This window comes from Cyanistes caeruleus, chromosome 2, assembly GCF_971803275.1.
Source record: "Cyanistes caeruleus chromosome 2, bCyaCae1.hap1.1, whole genome shotgun sequence".
NCBI classification, from domain to species: Eukaryota; Metazoa; Chordata; class Aves; order Passeriformes; family Paridae; genus Cyanistes; species Cyanistes caeruleus.
In genome coordinates, this window is record NC_141702.1 from 104,392,927 (window position 1) to 104,413,160 (window position 20,234).

General features: G+C 37.6%; 1 protein-coding gene across 13 annotated transcripts in view; it reads right to left on the bottom strand.

The window, feature by feature from the left end:
- Nucleotides 1-20,234, bottom strand: part of LCLAT1 (lysocardiolipin acyltransferase 1) — a 145,477-nt gene that overhangs the window by 80,830 nt on the left and 44,413 nt on the right. For all 13 annotated transcript variants that reach the window (XR_015281382.1, XR_015281384.1, XM_086871098.1 and 10 more), the window contains 2 exons: nt 12,406-12,552; nt 3,798-3,914 (listed from right to left, as the gene is read on the bottom strand). Coding sequence is in view for 11 of the 13 variants with exons in the window: in XM_086871098.1 (XP_086727224.1) it covers nt 3,798-3,914; nt 12,406-12,552 (264 nt within the window). In the remaining 2 variants the exon portion in view is untranslated. The remainder of the gene's footprint in view (nt 1-3,797; nt 3,915-12,405; nt 12,553-20,234) is intronic.

Sequence of the window (20,234 nt, forward strand, 5' to 3'; positions counted from 1 at the left end):
GCTGAACTTTCAATGTCATTTGGCACTTCAGGAAAAACTTTGTAAAATACAAACAGGTCTGGAAACCTATACTGAGTAACCTCCTGACCTCTCATAGAAGGATCTCACAAACTGGATCTTCAAGAACATTACATAAACCACAAATGTTTTCAATTAACATTGTTAAAGGCATGATTTTATAAAAGTCTTATTTAAATTCCTTCGTATTTCAGCCCTTTTCAAAGTCCCACATATTGTAAAAGGAGATGAGTTACCTTAATCCAAGTCCTGCCAAAAATTATTCCATACATAACATCTACTCAAAATTTCAGGCTTAAAAAAAAGGATTAAATATGATTTTAGGAGATGGTTAAAGAGGGAGATGAATTAAAAAAGAAGTAATGACCAATCCTCATTTTGAAGCCTGGAGTTCATTTTCTGTTGCTCATTCACATGTTCTTCCTCTGTCTTTCAAAAAATGCTCACCTTTGTTCCCCAAAAAAATACAGCAAAATTGTCTATTAGTTTTTTACCAGGTGCTGAAACCAAGATTCCTTACAGCTCAGACAAGACAAATGATTCACTTGATCAAGTGAACAGATTCAGAAAGAAGCAAATCACCTATTTTATTTCTCTTAGCTTTCCATCAATAGTCAACCAATGAGGTATCTTGCTTGAAAACAAGCAACAGCTGCAGTCCTTACTCTCCTGAGTGTATATATATTATTAATTAAACATCTAAAGCATGTTCACAGCCTGTGTTTACTCTTGGGTGATACTATGGTTTCTATGAATGAGAAAACAATAATGTGATCATTTAAAAATATTTTCACTGTTTTGGCACCTGAGCACAATGAAAGGAAAATCCAGTCAGCTTCTATGTGGGTTTCTATTTAGAAGAGTCAGCTTAGGGGGAGAAGAGCTACCACTTAGAAGAACCAGAATGGGGAAAGAAAAGGTATGACTCAAAAGCCAAGGATATATAGGATATATAGGATATAGGATATGTATTACCTAAACAACTTTCATTGCTTTTTGGTGGGTGCCATATGGATCTTTTTTCCTTAGTTCCCATAATCTCAGCAGTGACCTAGAAACCATTGTAGCAGCATCCATGGGCTAAAAAGACCAAATAGTTGAAATAACGACCATATAAGAGAGAGAAAAGCCAGCCAGAGGAGGCTGAGTGCTTTTTGCCACCTATGGAAAGCAAAGAACAGATAACTGCTCAGTTTATGCTGGCAGGATGCAGACAGTGCTTCGAATAAACTCCTTCGCACAAATACAGGCTAAATTTTATTGAAGGTTATTTTCACCTGATTCTTCATTTCCTATTCAGAAGGGTCACTAATAGTTATTTTTAAATAATAACAGGTAATTCTTTCATGCTACAGCCTGTGATGTATATTAATCAGGCTTCTTGCCAAATTAAATTAGGTTCTTCAACATTTGAAAATCAGTTAAACTTCTAATGACATTTTCCCCCTCTTTTCATCAACCTATTTTTTGGAGCAAAATAATGTACTCAGGCCTGAAGAAAAGACACTTGAGCCTCAGGAATGGAAAACAGCCACGAGCCAAAATGTATTCACAGGAGAGCTATAGGGCAATAAGGTTGTCATCTATGCACAAAAATACTTTCAAAGATGTAAACATGATGTTAAAATCTCCACCACTCCCTCCTACATGTTAAAGTCACAGACACTGCTTTGTGCCTGCAGTTATGAGGAATAAAAATAGGAAACTATGAGGAATAAAAATAGAAATCTGTTTACATGATTGTTACTATGATTGTAGCATTGAAACAGTTCAGAAATGGGGACTCAGGTTAACACTGTATCCCTTGACAGTCCTGTTTTTTATTTATTACTGTTAGTATCATAAATTAGGATTGTAAAAAAGACATTCTATCAGTTAAAGCTATAACTCAAACCAGAGCTGCACCAGGTACCAACTGGACAATGTGCATCTGAGTATCAACCTTTATATCTATATTGTACAGATGAAAAGACAGAGATAGATATAGATTTGCACATCTGTATAATACACTGAAGTATTTTAAAGCCCAGCAACTACAGTTGGGTTGTATATATATATTTACAAAAAAACCCAAAACATTTCAACACAAATGGTCCCCATTTCATACACTTGGAAGCAGTTGAAAACCAATTCTTAAATTGGCAAGTAATAACCAAGACCTTTAAAGTGCTACTTGAACTACCTTCTCACACATAATTTACTACCTAATAGCATACAGTTATAATATACATAGCTTACGATGCCTATCAAAGTACCCAATATCTAGTAAACTCAACACAAAAGGGACATTAATATTTCACACAACATTTGCCTGCCTTAAATAAAAAGGAGACATAAAACCACTTCAAAGGCTGGACTGTTATTGTTTTTACCCCAGCTTTCTACTGCATAAAATCAATTAATCAGTCTCAAATATTTTCCTTTTTATAACCCAACAGCCTAATTTGCAAAGATTGCTCATAGAGCAATGGAAGAGAAAAGCATTTTTACAAAATTAGAAAATTACTGTGAACCACAAAGCTTGTTCTTGCAGCAAATGCAGATTTTTTTTAAAGTTATTAATATTTTGAGTGGAAAAAATTTTCTTTAACTGAAAATTTATTCCAGGTTTGAAATACTGTTAAACTTAATGCTGTGAAGTTTTAAGTAAAGCAAGCTTTTGAAACTGTCTATGTGGCAAATTTTTTTACTACAGCAAATTGAGTAATAAACATTCAAGAGAGATGAAAATCTAAGGTGTCCAATTCTGAATGTGCAATACTAATAGGGTCAAATAGATACGTGGGATTGTCCAGCTGGACAAAATTCCAAAGTGCTTACAGTGATTTTAGTGATCTGCTTAGGAGGAAGGAGGTGAAATGCAAGCCAGGTCTGCTTCGAAAATCTAAGCAAAGATTCCAGCTAGCAAAAAACCTACCAGCAGGCCCCTATTCTTTTTAATAATCTCAAACTTCTTCTTTTGGCAGTCGAAATAACCGGCATGTGTTTAAGATCTAGAATTCGTTTTCCCTGAAGAACCAGCCTATAAAAAAGTCACTTCATATCTACTGTACATGTTTATTTTCTTCAACCATACATCCTGCAACTATTCACTCATCTGTACCTGAATCCCTGCCACATCAGTACCATTTAAAGATTACATCCCGATGGCCTCAAACCTCATCCAAACGCCCATTCCCAAAACAGCTCCCAGACATCTCAGTGTAACAATCACATCTTCATACTCTCTTCTCTTGATAAAAGGGACTTAACCCTGACCCCTAGATTAATACTGGGACAGAAAACCACTTCTGGGTAAAAAGTAAGTGTCACACATTCTCTTGCCCACCACCCTGCCAAGCAGCACAACTCGTATTTCACACAACTTCTCCGAATCACCATCACCCAAAACATCTGGCAGCACCGGGCAGCTGCCTTGCTGCATTTCCATATACTGTGCATTCCCCTTGTCCATTTAACGTAACAATTTGTTTACTTAGCTCTCAGACTTAAACCCAGAAGCCTTCTGAGAGAGGGCAGTGACATACATGCCTGTGTGTTCAGTGTCAACCACCCACTTGGGGTTGAGGATGGTACAGGCTGAACTTCCTTGGGATTTTTTCCACTCGTTTTCTGAGGTAAGATCACTAGGCAGACTAAAATATTTAAAACAAAACTACACAAAAGTTGCTTTCATTCACTGCATACCTCTTGATGATATCAGTGTCTGTAATCAACTCTTTCAAATCTCTCCATGTTACAATCATTTTAAAGGAAAAACAAGGACAGAGCAGGATTACCTTCCCTTAGACGCTCAACCACGAAGGTGAATCCGGTCGTTCGCGGGTGTAAGACGTACTCGTATTTTTTAAGTCCATTCCTCTCAGCAAATTCATTACTGCGGGCTTTGGTATTGGCTGAGGAGAGAAGGAGAAGCAGCACTGTGTGTTACTGTGCAAGCAGACCATGGATTAAATGGAATGATTACACGACAGGAACAGTACAACAGCAGCTCACACAGTATGGATATGGAGGCAGACACGTGTGCTTTCAGTTTGCCATACCATGGTATGAGGAAGAGCCATGTGGATTGCAAGAAAAGCCTTTTTACCATCTCATTTAATTTTAGCAAATCATCAGCAAATCATTTGTACTTATCAAATGCAATCTGAAATGTATAAATCGATAGTCTATTAATAGTTCTTTGTACACTTCAATACCCATTCTACAGTAAAATGTATTAATTGGCTCAGTTGTGTTTTGGGGTTTTTGTCAACTCAAAAGGCACAACAAATAGTAATGAAGATTTGATATTATGAACAAAAATACCTTGAAGTCCATGTTTAACCACATTAAACTTATTTCAGAAAGAAAACATTAAAAATAGGGAAGCAGTTGATCTAATACTTTAAAATGGTATTTAACATCTTCATTCTGAACTCGTTTTATTCATCAGCCTGTGCTGCACATACCTACCCCATCTGAACTCTCTGACCAAGCACCTCAGTGCCACAGCACACTGTACACAGAGTACATGCAAGGCAGCTGGAAAGCACCCTGGCTAAACCCCATGACAAATGTGTTTCAAACCTCTGGTAATCAAAAACCTCTCACGAGAAAACCAAAGGCCTTTCAGGGCTGTTGCTAAGAAAGGCCCCTAAGCAAGGAAGACATGGACACTCAAGCAAAAAATTCTGGAGACAGGTGGAGAGGAGGCAATGTTTTCTCCTGTGATGTGCTGGAGGCTCTTCCAAGCAGTCTCAGCCAACAGCCAAATAGACTTTGCTGGCTACACTCAGTTCTTTACTGTGGGTCCTGTTGTGCCTCCAATGGGGCCAAAAGGCAATGGATATATGCAATGTTCCCTTGGCAACATGGCAAGAATCAATTTGATCATATAACTTATTTAATAACTCATATTTATGAAGTTTTACCAGTGCTTAAAATACAAAATCCCAGCAACAGATGTATGGAACAAAATCACTGCTTCAGCAATCTATTTTTAAAGCAGAAAAAGATCTTTCTTTTGCACAGTTAAACTTAACAGAGATGGGAGATTAAGTAATGGAAAACATATCACTTTTTAGTCATTTATCGAAAGTGATACTTAGAGATAAATCCTTCTTTTTACAATCCTCATAATTTTTTTCTTGTAAAGGCACAATAACACAAGTAAACAAATCAACAGCAGTGAGAGATTTCCTTTTTGCTGTAATGCAACATTCCCCCATCTTTCTTTTTTCCTTAAATTATATGACCCCTTTATCAAAAATGCTGGTGCCCCTCTTAAAGGTTTGTCTACCAATTAATAAATGCTGTATCACCTGTATCACCTGTGACCTACTGTTTCCATGCCTAAGAATGCTGTTTTTCATACGTGCAAGCCTTAAGATTCACTGCACAGATTTCCTGACCATGTGATTTGGAGGAAAGGAAAGCTGTTGCACAGTAGCCAAGCAAGTGATTCAGCAAGGAGGATCCAAAGATTTAATTCTTGCCAAATTGCCAAAACATACAAATACTTGAAAAATATTACAACTTCAAAAAGCATTGCCAAAATTACAGAATGTGTGAAATACTAAAATTACACTTGGCTATGTAACTTTAATTTATCTTCCCTTGGACATATACATTATGTCTTTAACCACATGGTCAGAATATCTATTTTTGTCTGCTCAACTACTACTCTATTTAATACTGCAAATGACTATTCTGAATCAGCAAAGGGGGACTTGCCTCTCAGACTCCCACTGCAAAGGAAAAACTTGCAAAGTGAGCCAAGAGCCAAACCTGGAATGCTTGAAGAGGCAATAGTGATCTGGTAATTATTAAAAGCCCCTACAAAAAAAACAGGTTCTACCTCTTAGGTGCACCAGTATTAGCTCAAGAACTAAAACCATTTCCTAAGAAATTACACTGATGACCAAGCATGTTCCTATAAAAATACCCAAATCAAGAGTTCCTTTCCAGATTCTGGGATGATTCAAGTAAAATGTTTTAATTTAATTAATCACAGAAGTTCTTAAGGTAATGTATTATTATTTCCAAAGGAGAGAAGTATCATCTTCTTCATTTTCTGCATATCCAAGTTTGGGTTTCACTTCAGAAAATCTGCAAATCAAGTCAATTAGAGTTTTGAGACACAAATGCCATATACATCTACATAAAGTTAAGCAGTCTAAAAAAAAATTCTAGGTTTTAGGCATCTCAAACTGCACACAGTTAACGAGCACTCAGAAAAACTATCTTTGTGTGTCTGATCACTAGCACTTTGCTTCAGAGGGATCATGAAAATGAACTCATTGATGTTTGCAAAACACTCCCACTTGCACTAAAGGATAACCAAGAAGTGAAAGGGCACTATGTTCTCTGAGTAAAACCTAATTGATGCTGCAAGAAAAATCTGGGACCTCCAGTGTCCATCGCCTTGAAGCAATCATCTTCAAACTTCCTCTTAGTACTTGGAAAGAACTCACTGTAAACATCTGCAAAACATCTTCCAAATTTCCCTTTACTACACTGCCTTTCTGAAATGTGTGAACAGCTGGACATCGACACACTGGCCAACACTATTCAGCTATTTCCTGACATTTGTATGCCTGTCTTGCCTCTGGACTGTAAGTTTTATGTAAAAGAGACTGTTCCCCTCCCCTTTTGCATGACCCTAGTGTAATGGGATTTTACAACTAGAATAATGCTCCCAGCTAATACAACGATCATTGTCATCTGGAAAAATCATCTCCCTCTCCCCTTCCTAACAACTATAAAGCCACAGGTCTTTGTGCATTAAACATTATTTACTACAGCAAGTCAGGAAGGTCAATGTGCTTAGATGATATACTGAAAGCAAGGGTAGGATAAGCCTCCACTCTACAAAAAAAGTAGGAATGATGCCCTTCCTCCCCCTCCTGTAATCCTGGCAATGGCAAAAACCAGTTTCTTACTCTTTTATTAGTTATGACTAAATGTTACGACTGCTATCTCATGCAAGGTAAGCACCTTGGTGCCCACTGCTGTTTGGGATCCTTGTGCCAGACACCAGTGCCCAAACTTTTGGGGGGAGAAAATTCTGCTGCTCAGAACCAGAGCCAAGAAAAGGCAGAACATGTGATGCTCCCCATTCTATGAAACCTAGAGGTTAGAAAACCGATCCAGGAAATTAGAAACTTATTTTTATATCCTCTGCAACTTGAGGGAATTCACACAACAAACGACTCTTTAAAATCCCTTAATCAATAGACCAGGCTACAAAACTTATGCAGATGACTTACTGCTCCAAAGGCAAGTTAATAACAGTCTTAGGTGGAATAATAAAAAAAAGTGAAAGATGCCTAAGAACTTCCTTAAAAAAGAGGAAACATATGTTCTTTTCTTCCAAACTACCAACACAAATAGCATCAAGCAGCTCTTGAAACAGGGCCTGGAAATGCAGTCAGTTCGCATCTCCTCAGTCACAAAAGGCCACTCACACCATTTGGCTGGCTACAGGTAATGTCCCCTGTCACCAAACCCTTGGAAAAGCTGAGCAAGTGTTGCTTTCTAGGAACAAGTGTTTTCTTTCTTACATGCTTAAGTCAAAGCAAATTTAGTCCCCGAGTTTTTGCTCATCATTGCTCTTAGGAGAGTTGTAACCCATTGGTCCTATTTGGTGTTAAAAAAGAATAAGGAGAGTAAGTTATTTTTATGGAAAGCTGCCAGCCTATCAATTGAGGGTGATGTGGGACATTTCCAGAGCTGCTTCATGCTCTGTCTCCTCAGGTCTCACACCAACTTGCCTCTCCTCCCCCGTCTCCTTCAGCTAAGGCATGCAGGCTCTCAGAGCATGTTCTGTGGGATGGTGACAGGTACAACCATCCAATTTATTTCAGTGTTTAGACACTTCTGTAGGGAAACTATCAAACTACATAAAAACACAAGAATTTAATGATTATGCCCAAAACTTCTTACTGTTTTTTGTGCTTCCATGCCACCTCTGGTAAATAATTTGATTACACTTTTCCCCATTTTTCTCCAAATCCCATTTGCCTCTCTCTAAAATAACTGGAAAAACTCAAAGTCAGCACTTTCTAGAAGCACCACACTTCAAAATTTCATTTGAAGTAACTGAAGGAAGAAATGCTAACCCACTTCCTTGATTTTTGAATTACAGATTTTAAAGAAGATAAACCGCTTTTGTTCTTGAAAAGCTATGCATAAAATGAATGAATTTAATTTTTTTAGTAAAATAATATTTTTACTTTGTGAGCTGAAATTTTATATTAAGTACTACCTTTTCCTTTAATTTCACTTGTGATAAAAGCACGCTGATAAAAACATGCATGCTCTTGTACGACTTCAAGTACTCTCAGACTGTATTAATGCCAGACAGTGAAAGAAGAAATGAATACTCCAAAAGTCTCTCATATTAAATAAATAAATAAAATCCTAATTTATCTGTTAGGGGTTTGCACAGAAATGATAAAGCTTTATTGGCTCACAGTTAGTATTTTGAGAAAAAAAATGAAGCCATTTTTCTTACTTGTGCCACTTTCAACTTATTCCATATTAGAGCAACCCCTACCAGTTCTTCTGATCAGTATTTTCTTTGTACTACCAAAGCACATCCCATTTACTAACAAAGTTAAAAATCCAACTGCAGCTCATTGTTACCTTCTGTCATCCACATCACATCATTCCTGCCAAAATCTGAACTTCAGCAAGCTTTCCTACAAAATTTTTAGCTGTTCCTCCAGGAAAAAAGCTCTGTGCAATCACACTCTGTCCACCTGTTTGTTCCCCTTAACTTTTGAAGCTATTGTCCCCTGCAAACAAAGCTGATCAGGGACAAGAGATTCAAAGATAATCCAGCCCAGCAGAAGCTTTAGAAAAAACTGGGTGAAGGGAAGCTTCTGAGAGTAGAGATGCGAATAAGGGAGGGTCCAGGGCAGGGTCCATGGCTGTCTGTGTGCCAGGGCTCTCAGCACAGCATGCAGAGTGCACTGGGTGACACAGGCACTGGCAGCCACGGTAAGACGCCTCTTGCCAAGGCAGCGGCAAGAGCTCTGTGGAGGAAACGTCACACGGAAGGGAAGACACGGGAAAAGGAACAGCTGGCGTGAAGAAAGGACCATGTACAGGGATGCACACACAAATCCAGAGGAAATGAGGCTTTACCAGGCACAGGGCAACACAGCAACTTTTTTTTTTTTTTTTTCTGTCATTGCTTTCTGAAGAATTACTACAAACAATATTGTAAGGAACACCAAGAAAAACAAAAGAACAGGCAATATGGTGGGTTTTATTCCAGCCTTCCGGAAGCATGAGACTCATGGTTGCTTTGTTTTCTTCAGGGCTTCAGAAAGTCTGGCTACATGTTTACCTGCTGAGGGCTTCTTTTTAAGCAATTACAATAAAATACCTTTGAGCTTTAACCTTCAAGTACTCCAGAATGAAAAGATGGCCAACCTATCAGAAATAAGTATACAATTATATAATTATTACCTCAGCCCCTATACAATCCAGTCTGCAAATACAAATGTTCAGGGTTCATGACATTACTATTTCTAAAATTTATTTATGTACCATGTTCCACAGCAAACTACTTCACCACTTTAAAGTCAGGCCGTAGCCCATATATAAACAAATACATTATTATTTTACATTTCTTTGAAATCTCATTCTCAAATACCTGAAAATATTATAAAGAGGAGTAAATCTATTATTGTCATGTGATCACTGAGAGGATGAAAAAATTTCAGCAGCACAAAGCTGCAGAGCAATTCTGCTATTCAGTGATGTAGAATGCTATTCTTCATTTTAAGCACCAGAGGAATTTGGTTTTTGGAAGTAATTAGCAGTTTTGCCATTTGGTCAGAAAACAAGAGTCGCTTTCTCTATTTTTGCAAAATGTTCCCTAGAATTTTGAGCAAGTGTTCAGAAAAAAGCCACAGTTTATTTCTTATTCTAGAGGATGGAACATGAGGTTGCAACAGGTCCTAATATGTCAATAACAGAACATTTTTCTGGAAATAATTTCTTCAAAATGGTACATACATTATGTTCTAGCATTATCATATGGCATAAATTTACTGCTTGGTCAGGATCAGCCTGTCAAGGGATTTTTTCCTGTCCTACAGTATTTTAAAATGTAGATTAAGAAATATTTCCTGTGAAGACAATCAGAGAGAGCGAGCTATTTACTTCCAGAGAAAAAATCCCAGGGTTTTGTTCATCTCCATTCATCCTTTTATGCACAAATGTAATATCCAAGTGTATTCAATATTTGATGGCAATTTAAGAGTGGTAAGCATAGGACAGTTTAACTTCTCAGAAGCCAGCACAGCAGTGCCCTGTTGTCTTTCCTACTCATCACTCCATCCTTCCCACCATTCTGCTTCCTCCTGGGCCAGTCACCTGTGGTGGGCTCAGCAGTACAGCACAGTTAGTGCATCTCCACTGGGCATTGTGAAGTTAAAGAGAACATGTTACACAGGTGTAAAGAAGGAAAATCAGAACAGAATTATCTTACCAAAGGCAAAAAAAAAAATAAAAAAAATCAACCTGTGTTCAGAAATTCAATTAGTTGGTTTGTTTTTTTTTAATTAATTAAAGAAACTTGTTCTCTTGAGCTTCTCAGTGGATGGTATCAACAGCATTACCCAAGTTCAGCCTAAGTCATTTATATCAGTAGCTACAGCACAGAGGAAACACTGTTTCCTTAAGCAGCTTTACATGCAGGTGAAAGCATCCTCACCACTGTCTTTTGAGCTCTGTTGCACAAATGTTAATGCACTGTGGCTGCCCCAGTCCTCAGCCAAATCTTTTTTAAAGCTGCAGTACAAAGTGTTCTCAATTCTTTAAAAATCTGTTGTCTCCCAGGAATATTAGATTCCTCTAGAGATTAGAAGGCATATATAATTTATGGAATAATTTCCAAACAATCCAATTCTTTCAGACATCTTGAGATGGAAATACCTCTTCAGAGAGTGTGAGTGCTCTAAGGAGGTGTCTCCTGACTCCATGAATAAGATAAAGATTGTACCTCATAATTTAGAGCTAGGAGGAGACAGTTCCTCATGAATTCAAGGAAAAAAAAAGTTGAAGTGAGATAATTTCACAGATTCATAAAATGGTTTGGGTTGGAAGGGACTTGAAAGATCATTTTGTTCCAACTCTTTGCCATGGGCAGGGACACCTTCCACTAGACCAGGCTGTTCAGAGCCACATCCAGCCTGGCCCTGAGCACTTCCAGGGACGGGGCATTCACAGCTGCTCTGGGCAACCTGTGCCAGTGTCTCACCACCCTTTTAGTGAAGAAAATTTTATCCTTCCTAACTAGATACAAGATAACCAAATCAACAAAAGGTATCCTGTGAAGCAGTCCAAGAATGTTCAATGACTTTTTCCTCTTTAAGGAAGGCTGATCAAGTGATGACAATTCCCTACAGTGTGATCCTATCTGAATACTACATACATAGCCATTTTAAGGATATTTGGAATACAGAAGAAAAAACAGTACCATATGCTAGTTATTTTTATACCATGTTTATGCCGTACTTATGTGGCTTTGCAATAAAATATGATTTGAGAATATCTGCAATGGAAAGTATAGCAAAAATCTTTTAAATATGCTAAAAGTTAGAAGCTTAACTGCAATTGATTTTCTGTTTAAAGATAAGACTTATCAAATCAGGCATCATGCTGGAGGCATGAACCACCACATTCATACAGTATTTTCTTTTATAGGCACAAGTTGTCTTAAACACCGATTAACAGCTTCCTAATGATGCCATAAGATACCTGTATTAAGGAAGATATTTGATTAAAAATTAATAATACAGGGCCAAGCTCATTACATTTACTCCTATGATAATCTCAATATTTGTTTTACAGAGATATTTTCCATACAGAGGCAGATACAGACTGCTTACAGTGCTTACGTGGCCTAAGGAACATCTCCATGTTCTCCTCTTAAAACATTAGGCAAGAAATCAAATAGAATCATTAGTCCTTTTCAATCACTCTTTCATAGGTGTGAAATTATTTTGTCGCAGTAATTCAGGAGATGGGAGCATGCGAGTGATATATTCCAGTTCTTGAAACTGCTTTTGCTAATGCAGTGTATGTACATTATGGACCAATAAAAAGCAGTGCCAATCATCAGATGATTCGCAATGTAAGTTATTTCAGGAAGAAATAACTTACATTGCAAATCAATAGAATTGCCAGAAATAACTGGCAAAGTCTCCCAGTGGAACTATGTTTGTGCCTCTCACATGAATCAGCACATTGTTTGATGATTTACTATAATTTCTACTATCCTTGAGAACAAAGTCTTGCTCCTGCCTTGAACTTTCTTAAACTCTTTCCATAAACAACAAAAAATTTCCATGTTGAGCATTCCCTAAGAAGACTACAGATGCAGCCTACCTGTGAGATCAGTTCCTTCTGGAAAGATGAGGAGTTGTAGTGGTTCACGAATGTCACAGAAATAATCCAGCATTTTTTCAAAGTGACTTTTGTCATCTTCCCACTTTCTCTGCACAAAAACAAAGGCTGCAACCTGCATCGCCCAGCCTAAAATGTAAAAAAAATACACCTTTAGCAATATTTCACTCTGATACTTCCACAGTGTCTGTTACTCCAAATAATTTTATAAATTATGCTAGACCCAATCTGCTGCCCACCTGTACTCAGCTCTTAATAAGAACACTTAGTTACCTTGTAAAAAGAGTTTTGGATTGGTAAAAAACAATAATTCATAAATGCATTCAAAACTCAAGTTACCAGGCCAAGAACAGGGTCAATGCTGTCCTGAAATGAGGTTGTAGTGAGGTGGAGGTTGAGCTCTTCTCCCAGGTAACATGCACCAGGACAAGAGGAAACGGCTTTAAGTTACACCAGGTTTAGATTGGATGTTAGGAAAAATTTCTTCACCAAAAGAGCTGTCACACTAGCCCTGGGAACAAGCTACCCAGAGAAGTGTTTGAGTCACTGTCCCTGGGAGGATTTAAAAGCTGTGTAGATGTGTTGCTTAGGGATGCAGAGCTTAGGGACGTGCTCAGACTTGATAATTTTAAAGGTCTTTTCCAACCTAAACAATGCCATGATTCTCTGAGGTAAAGCATTTAAAACCACAAAGTATCCATCTGATCCTTTGGGGGCTTTATTACATATACCTACTTATAATTTTCATTACTCACAGAAGAAAATAGAAAGCTTTTCTTTACACTTGATTCTAGAATAAATCTCAAATTACATATATATATATATTTGTTTGTATTAAAACACACAAAGATCTGCAGCCTGCCATCAAACTGACAATGTAATGCAGTGAAGTGCAACTGCTGCTGAGCCTGCAGCTCAGGGGTCACACCCCATTATCTTCAGTAAGTGTTCCTGGCTCTTTTCAGCACAAGTATATCGTGTACAGCATATCACATAATATTACAAGTTCTGTCCATTAGCTCAGCAGGATAAAAAATCAGGGCTCCAGCTCCACCACATGTCTAAGATTTCCCTTCCTAAACAGGGCTCAGAAGAGCATGACATTGCCTTGCCACCGTACTTGGTGAGCTCGTATCTCATCAGAAAATCTGCAGAGAGATCCTGCACATCAAAGAGAAAACATCACAGCTGCCCATTCTCCTCTTTGCTCACTACCATTCTCAAAGCCTGTTTTTACTTTGCTGGTGACTTACAGCATGTTATTGCCCTCCATTTCAGCTCCCCTTTACAGGATTCCTATATATTCTGTTCACAGCAGTATCTCATAAGGACCATATGCTAGAAAACTACTGATTCAAGTCACTCATTTTTCAAACAACTTTGTAAGTCAATCAGCTTGGACAATACATTAACCTGCTTTATTTCTTAACATTATCTCTTCTGTATTGGTCAGAAATATTAACTGTATTGTTAAACATCTGTGACCTATATAATGGGGTAAATACTTCTAATTTTTAAATCAGTTAAACAGATGGAACATGAATAACTAACATGCCGTCTGCCATCTGGACCTAATGCATCTCAGATACCCAGATAACCAATGATATTCAGATAACTGAATACTAGAAATGGTTTTATGACTTAAGAAATGCCCAGAATGCAGTCTCAGCAAATCTTTTCAAATTTGCATATTTTCATAAATTTGTGAAAAACACTTTGTAAAGGAAACTCAACTTTGACCACAACTTTTTTTGTGTGTTTATGAACCTATCACATTCCCACATCTGCAGTATCAACAAGTGTCAGTACAGCTTTATTAACAGAGGCTATCCATGTCTAAACAAATTCTTTGCTGGAACAAAATAAAGGTATGTTTTACAGTAACTTTAAAATAACTGATGAAATTTAACTATGCTATCTTTCAGCATGTAATCATCTCCTACTGTTACAATACAGTAAAAGTGCCACACTAGTATTTGAAATTAAACTAATCAAGGCTTCATTTCCACACTAGTGTTATATAAAGAGGACATCTTTTCACACCAAAAGGTGCCCAAGCATTTGGTTCCTCTAGAAGATAGGTGGAGACTACACAAAGCTGCATCAGGGGAAGTTCAGACTAGGTATTAGGAAAAGGCCCTTTGCAGAAAGGGTGGTCAACCACCAGGGAAGTCAACATGGCATCTCACCTGGCAGAGTTCAAAGAGCACCTGACTGATGCTCCTGATAATGGTTTGGCTTTAGGCTGTCCTGTGAGGAGCAGGGAGTTGGACTTGATGGCCTCTTTCAACTTGAGATATTCTGTGATGCTTCATCTGATATCAAATTCATAAAAATGGACAATACAAAGGACAAAATCTCTCTAAGCAGAAACAGAGATGCCTTGAACCATAGCATTTACAACTGTGAGAATGTAGATGCTCCACAGGACAGACTGGAAAAATACACAGAGATTAGGAAAGTTCTGCTGTGCTTTCAGTGTTTTCCAACTGTTCTTAACCCTCAGCCCGGTCCTTTTGTACATTTTACATACACAGGACACTAACCTAAGTTAATATATGGAAACTTGTACTGTGCTAAGCTATTTTATTGTGTGGTATCACACATCAGGCCTAAATGATTCAGTTCTTGTGTTCTCAATGCAGCATAGTCTGTAGGCTGAAATAATGGAAGCAAATAAACAAAATAAACACTCACTTAAGGAAGCCTGCTGATACTTTCCCAGGTCAGTAGCTCCTTAGGAGTGATTGTGGTCCATTATAAAGGGAATATGGAAAAAGCTGCCAGATCCCATCCTCTCTGCTACCCTCCTTCATGCAGCACAAGGCTTTAAACTATATCAAAACTTGCACATAAACTCACTCTAGCTATCATTCTTAACAGCGAGCATCAAATTATAAACACCTTTAGCTACTAACAAAAGAGGCTGCTTGGGTGAGTTGTACTTTACCTGATTAAACTGCATAAAGGAGAGGATAGAGTGCAGTAGTTTCCCATTCCTGGTCTAAGTGGTGGTGTTATATATGGGCTATGAATAATTAAACAGAAGCACTAATGTAATGACAGTACGATGTCAGGGAGAAGGAGTGGGAAAGGAGTTGGGAGGCATCCAGTTTTTAAGATAAACAACAGGTTTGATTTTCTAACCTTTCCAATAAATAACATCCAGTGTTCTGGAAGAATGTGTCTATCTTTAAGTGTGCATCTAATTAGATAAAATAGTCTGTTAGAACTTACTGTTCAGATAAGAAGATATTATCTATCAGATAGACAACTAAGAGTAAAGGACCCAGGTTTCCTCCTGACTTACCCCAGCACAGCATGCTGGGCCAAGCTATTTTACCATCTAGGACAGTGGAAAAATTTCACCATTTGCTCATGTTTCAAGGCCTCCAGGCAACAAAACTTCGAATTCCTGATTTCTGTAAAGCCCTGGTTCATGCATCAGTGGGGACAGTGCCCGCTGTTCATGTGTCTCATGACACATGTCTCATTTCCCACCAGTGTCAAGTGGGAAAGGAAACCCCACTCTTGCCTGCTTTTGAGCAAAGCAAAAGCAGTTCATGCTTTGATTTCTGTTCCAGTGCATTGTGCTGCTGCAGAAACAACATGTTTCAAGTCCAAGACATGGTGTGGGAGCCAAAAGGGAATGCGCTGGGAAATGGAAGGAATTCAGTAAATCAATGGGCAGAATGAAAGGTTTTGCTAATCAGTAATACTTAGGAAAAAGCAGCAGAATGCAGTCCCTTCTCATGTGCAGCCTGCACTAAGACTTGCTATTCAGTTCAGGTCAACATATTGTTCAACAAAATTAAATATATTTTGGTCTCTTTGCACAGCATTTCTGGTTTTCTAAAAGCTCCTGGACAACAGGAATTTTCCTAGCAAAGTCAGAATTTACTTGACTGGGGAAAAATGGTTGCCTTTGGATTTGCAGATTCTTAAGAAATCATTGATGACAAAAACACAGCAGAGAAACAGCAAAGCTAAAGAAACCCTAACAATGCACATCCATTTCTTTGCTAAAATAATCTTCTTATCGGAGCCGACACTTTGGATGACTAACATTGCTTGGAATGGCATGCAAAAAGCATCACACTGCACAGCTCTTGTTCCAAATTGCCAAACAGCAGTCCAAAAATCTACCAGAGAGTATAGCTAACCACACTGACCTCTAAGTCAACTTTTCAGAGCTGAAAAAATAAACAAGCAGCTTAAAATCTCTAGGAACACAGACACAGTAATGATGTAATGATATGTATCCTATTAGGACGTAATTCTGTGCATAAAAAAAAGCACTTGCACAAAAAGAAAAGCCTGCTATTGAAATAGAGAGATGTGCTGTACATCAGAATTTTCTTACTGCCTTGGGGATAAAGCAAACTACAGCTTATGCAGGTCGAGAATTTGGAGCATTGTATTAAAAATGCTAGCTCCAAGTCTAAAGCTTTTTAAATTCTAAGACCCTACACTTTTATTTTCCTTACCCCAAAATCCTTTAGAAAAAAAAACAACACTCAAAGCAGAAGTTTCCTTAGTGTGCTTTCATTGCAAAGGTAATTTGGAAGTAAGCAGATACTAAACATTGATGGGACAATGAACAAAAGAGAGAAGAGCTGAGTCGTGCCAAAAAAAGTCTTTGTTTGGTTTTGTATCACAATTTTATGTACATAACCTCAGAAACTAGATATCCCCCAAAATGTCACATCTCAAAGAGGGATATTATGACTGATATTGAAAGCAAACATACACACACACCCCTCAAGAAAATGGTGCATATCTGTATGTTAACTGTAGCACTGTAAAAGAAAAATTAATAATACTAACCCCCTGCAAACAAGTTCAATAAATGATTCAAAATTACAGAAACAAGTAGGAAGGTAAAAGGCCTAACTGTGGGGTTTGCTATTATATTCAATTCATCCTCTCTCTTTTCTACAACTGGATTAGTCACTCTTTCTTCATAGCCCTATCTTGGTCAAAAATAAAATCCTTATTCAGTGTGCCTGTATTCAACAGGGGTCTGGTCCTGATCAGGGCTTTTGAGGCATCAGGGAACCAGACATCCAGGCTTAATAAGGGAAATCACTCGGAAGCTCATGATCCCATTGTACACAAATAATTAGGCCATTAACAGTTTGTTACTCCAAGTGTTTTGCTGCATAAAATTACCACAATGCAACAAGTGTCTAGTTCTGAATGTTCCCTATTTTACAGATCTGTGGGTACTGGAAAGGTTATGGCACATAGAAAATCACACAGGAAGCCAGGGCATAAAGTTACTGTGCATATACACCACTGAGTTTTAATCAGTATAGACTCATAAGCACATTTCTGCAAATTCAATTAGAATTGGGCATTTTTCTGTTGTTTCTATTTCCTAGATAGTTTTAAGTCTAAAAGCCCAAAGCAAATTAATTTACTTTTTTTTTTTTAATATTTAATATAATGATTTGGGAGCACAAACTAGGAAAATAAAGAAAAAAATGCTTCTTGAAACAATTTTGTAAAGTACAATTTCTGCTCCTGGCAAGTTTTCTTTAACCATGTTCGTTTCAAATAATTTAGTTAATAGGAGAATAATGAATTGAATGATTACTACCTGACTGGGTAAATTTTTTAAGCAAATTACAAGATAAACTAAGAGATAAAATTCACAAATATAAATTCACAGTAGTGCTCCTGGTTTTATAGTGAATCATCTGATTCAGTCTATCTGTTAATTTGATTCAATCTAAGAGGTGTCCATTTAAAAACCACCACGCTTTTGCTACTGCCTTGCCTTATCCAATTCTGAACATTAATCTACATCTGTTTTAAAATTATGTTTACAGTCACATCCAGTTTATGTTCAGACTGTATATTTCATACATATCTCTATTCAGTTTACCATGGATTCTACAGAATATCAACTCTTTCAATGTGTGTGGAACCTAACCAAGCCTTTTTTCCTTACTAAACCAATTAACAGCAGCAGTGTTAGAGGTAAATGAAAAAAACCAAAAATATTCTGGTCTTGCTCCAATTAGTTTTATTTTTGACTTCCCCATAGCTCTCATGTATTTATTTCTGTACCTAATTATTCTAAATTTAATGTTCATTTAAGTCCCATCCAAATATTGATGCTTTCTGCATTTCCTTTGCTCTGCTTCATTCTCTTGTGGAAGGATATAGGATGTGCCAGTACAAACCCCTGCTTTACCTTACTGTTTACTTAGAACACAATTAGAAGCTTCTTCAAACAAGGTCTGCAGTCCAAGATTTCCTTGCCAGGGCAAGAACAATGCTGTGAACAAGCTACTCAGATACAGTGGCCTGTGCCTCACCTGTGAAAATATAACTGTGGAACTTTCTAGAAAGAATACTCCATTGAAGAATTGGTATCTCTCAGCCAAGGAACACACACAGAGCATGTGAAAGCATGTGGGAAAAACTCATTACAGTAGTGACAAGACATATGCATAGATATAAAGCATCCAGAGATAAACCATCTCCTTGGAAAGTAGACCTTTCAATATTCAGTACTTTAATCATGGTTCAGAAGGATGTTATTTGCACATTTCATATTCAAAAATTTATTTCATTTCCTAAATTATGCCATTTTTATGGAATATGGACAATTAGATGATTAACTCTACCATTATATTAGTGCTACTTACAAAATGCCATAAATGTTATTACAGACTATTAAACCTCTTCAGTTACAGTGCATCTTAAATTTTAATTTGAATTTTATTTGACTTGATGCACTGTAAAATCAGAATAACATAACAGAACATAACATCACTCAAAAGTAAAGCAAACTAGAGCAAAGGCCCTGGGATGGCTGGAAAGCAGCTTTTTCTGATGCATTTTAAAAATACTTCAGAAAGGTGAAACTGAACGTGAAAACCTAAATATTAAAAAAGATGAGTCTTGCCCAATACGTATCTGGATAAAAGCCCCACATCACTCCTAAATCTCCAAAGACATGAAGAAAACAACCTCCAGTTGTGAGACTGGAAGGAAGAACAAGCAGGCTCTACCAAACAGTGTGAGACTCTCCCACGGATGTGTCATCTGAACTGCCAGGCAGGAATGGGGAGAGATTCTACAGCAAAATACCTCTTCAGGCCTGCATCCTGTCAGCTGCTTCATCTCCTCCATGAAGAACCATGAAAGGAACCCAGCCTGAAGTGCTGAGCTGTACAGATCCTGCATAACCCACTGATAACAGCAAAGGAGTGCAAGTTGGGAAAACATGCCAACCTAACTCTGTTCCTATTTGTTCTGTGAGCTTGGACAAAACAACCTCTCCCTCCATCACTTATTGTTTGTAAAATGGAGAGAATGAAAGAAGTTAACATCTGATCTCACACTTTTGATGTGTATTTGGAGATGGGAAGGGCTTGAGAACAAATGGAGTCATTATATAGAAAGGACAAGGAAAGTTTAATGGAACACAGGCTTGTTGGCTTTGGTTGTGGGATTTTTTTTTTTCCTGACAGGGGTGGGAGAAACCTATTATGCCTTTCCTGGATGAGACAAGCTGGGAAACAGGCCCCTAAGCTTTTCTTCCCTACAAAAGGAAAAAAAAAAAAAAGTCAGATAAGGTTACAGCCAACTTAAGCTGCATTTCTTCTGCAAAGTAATAATCCTTCATTCACACTTAAAACTTCTTCAAGAGTCTTCACCAGGTTTAACTGGTAGAATAACAATTGTGTTTGCCATTAGAGAGCATGCTTTGCAGCTTCTGCTTTCAAAATCACGTAGGATAACAACTTTATTGTAATTAAGTCTGGCAGCTCATAATTGAATTGCTAGAAGACAAA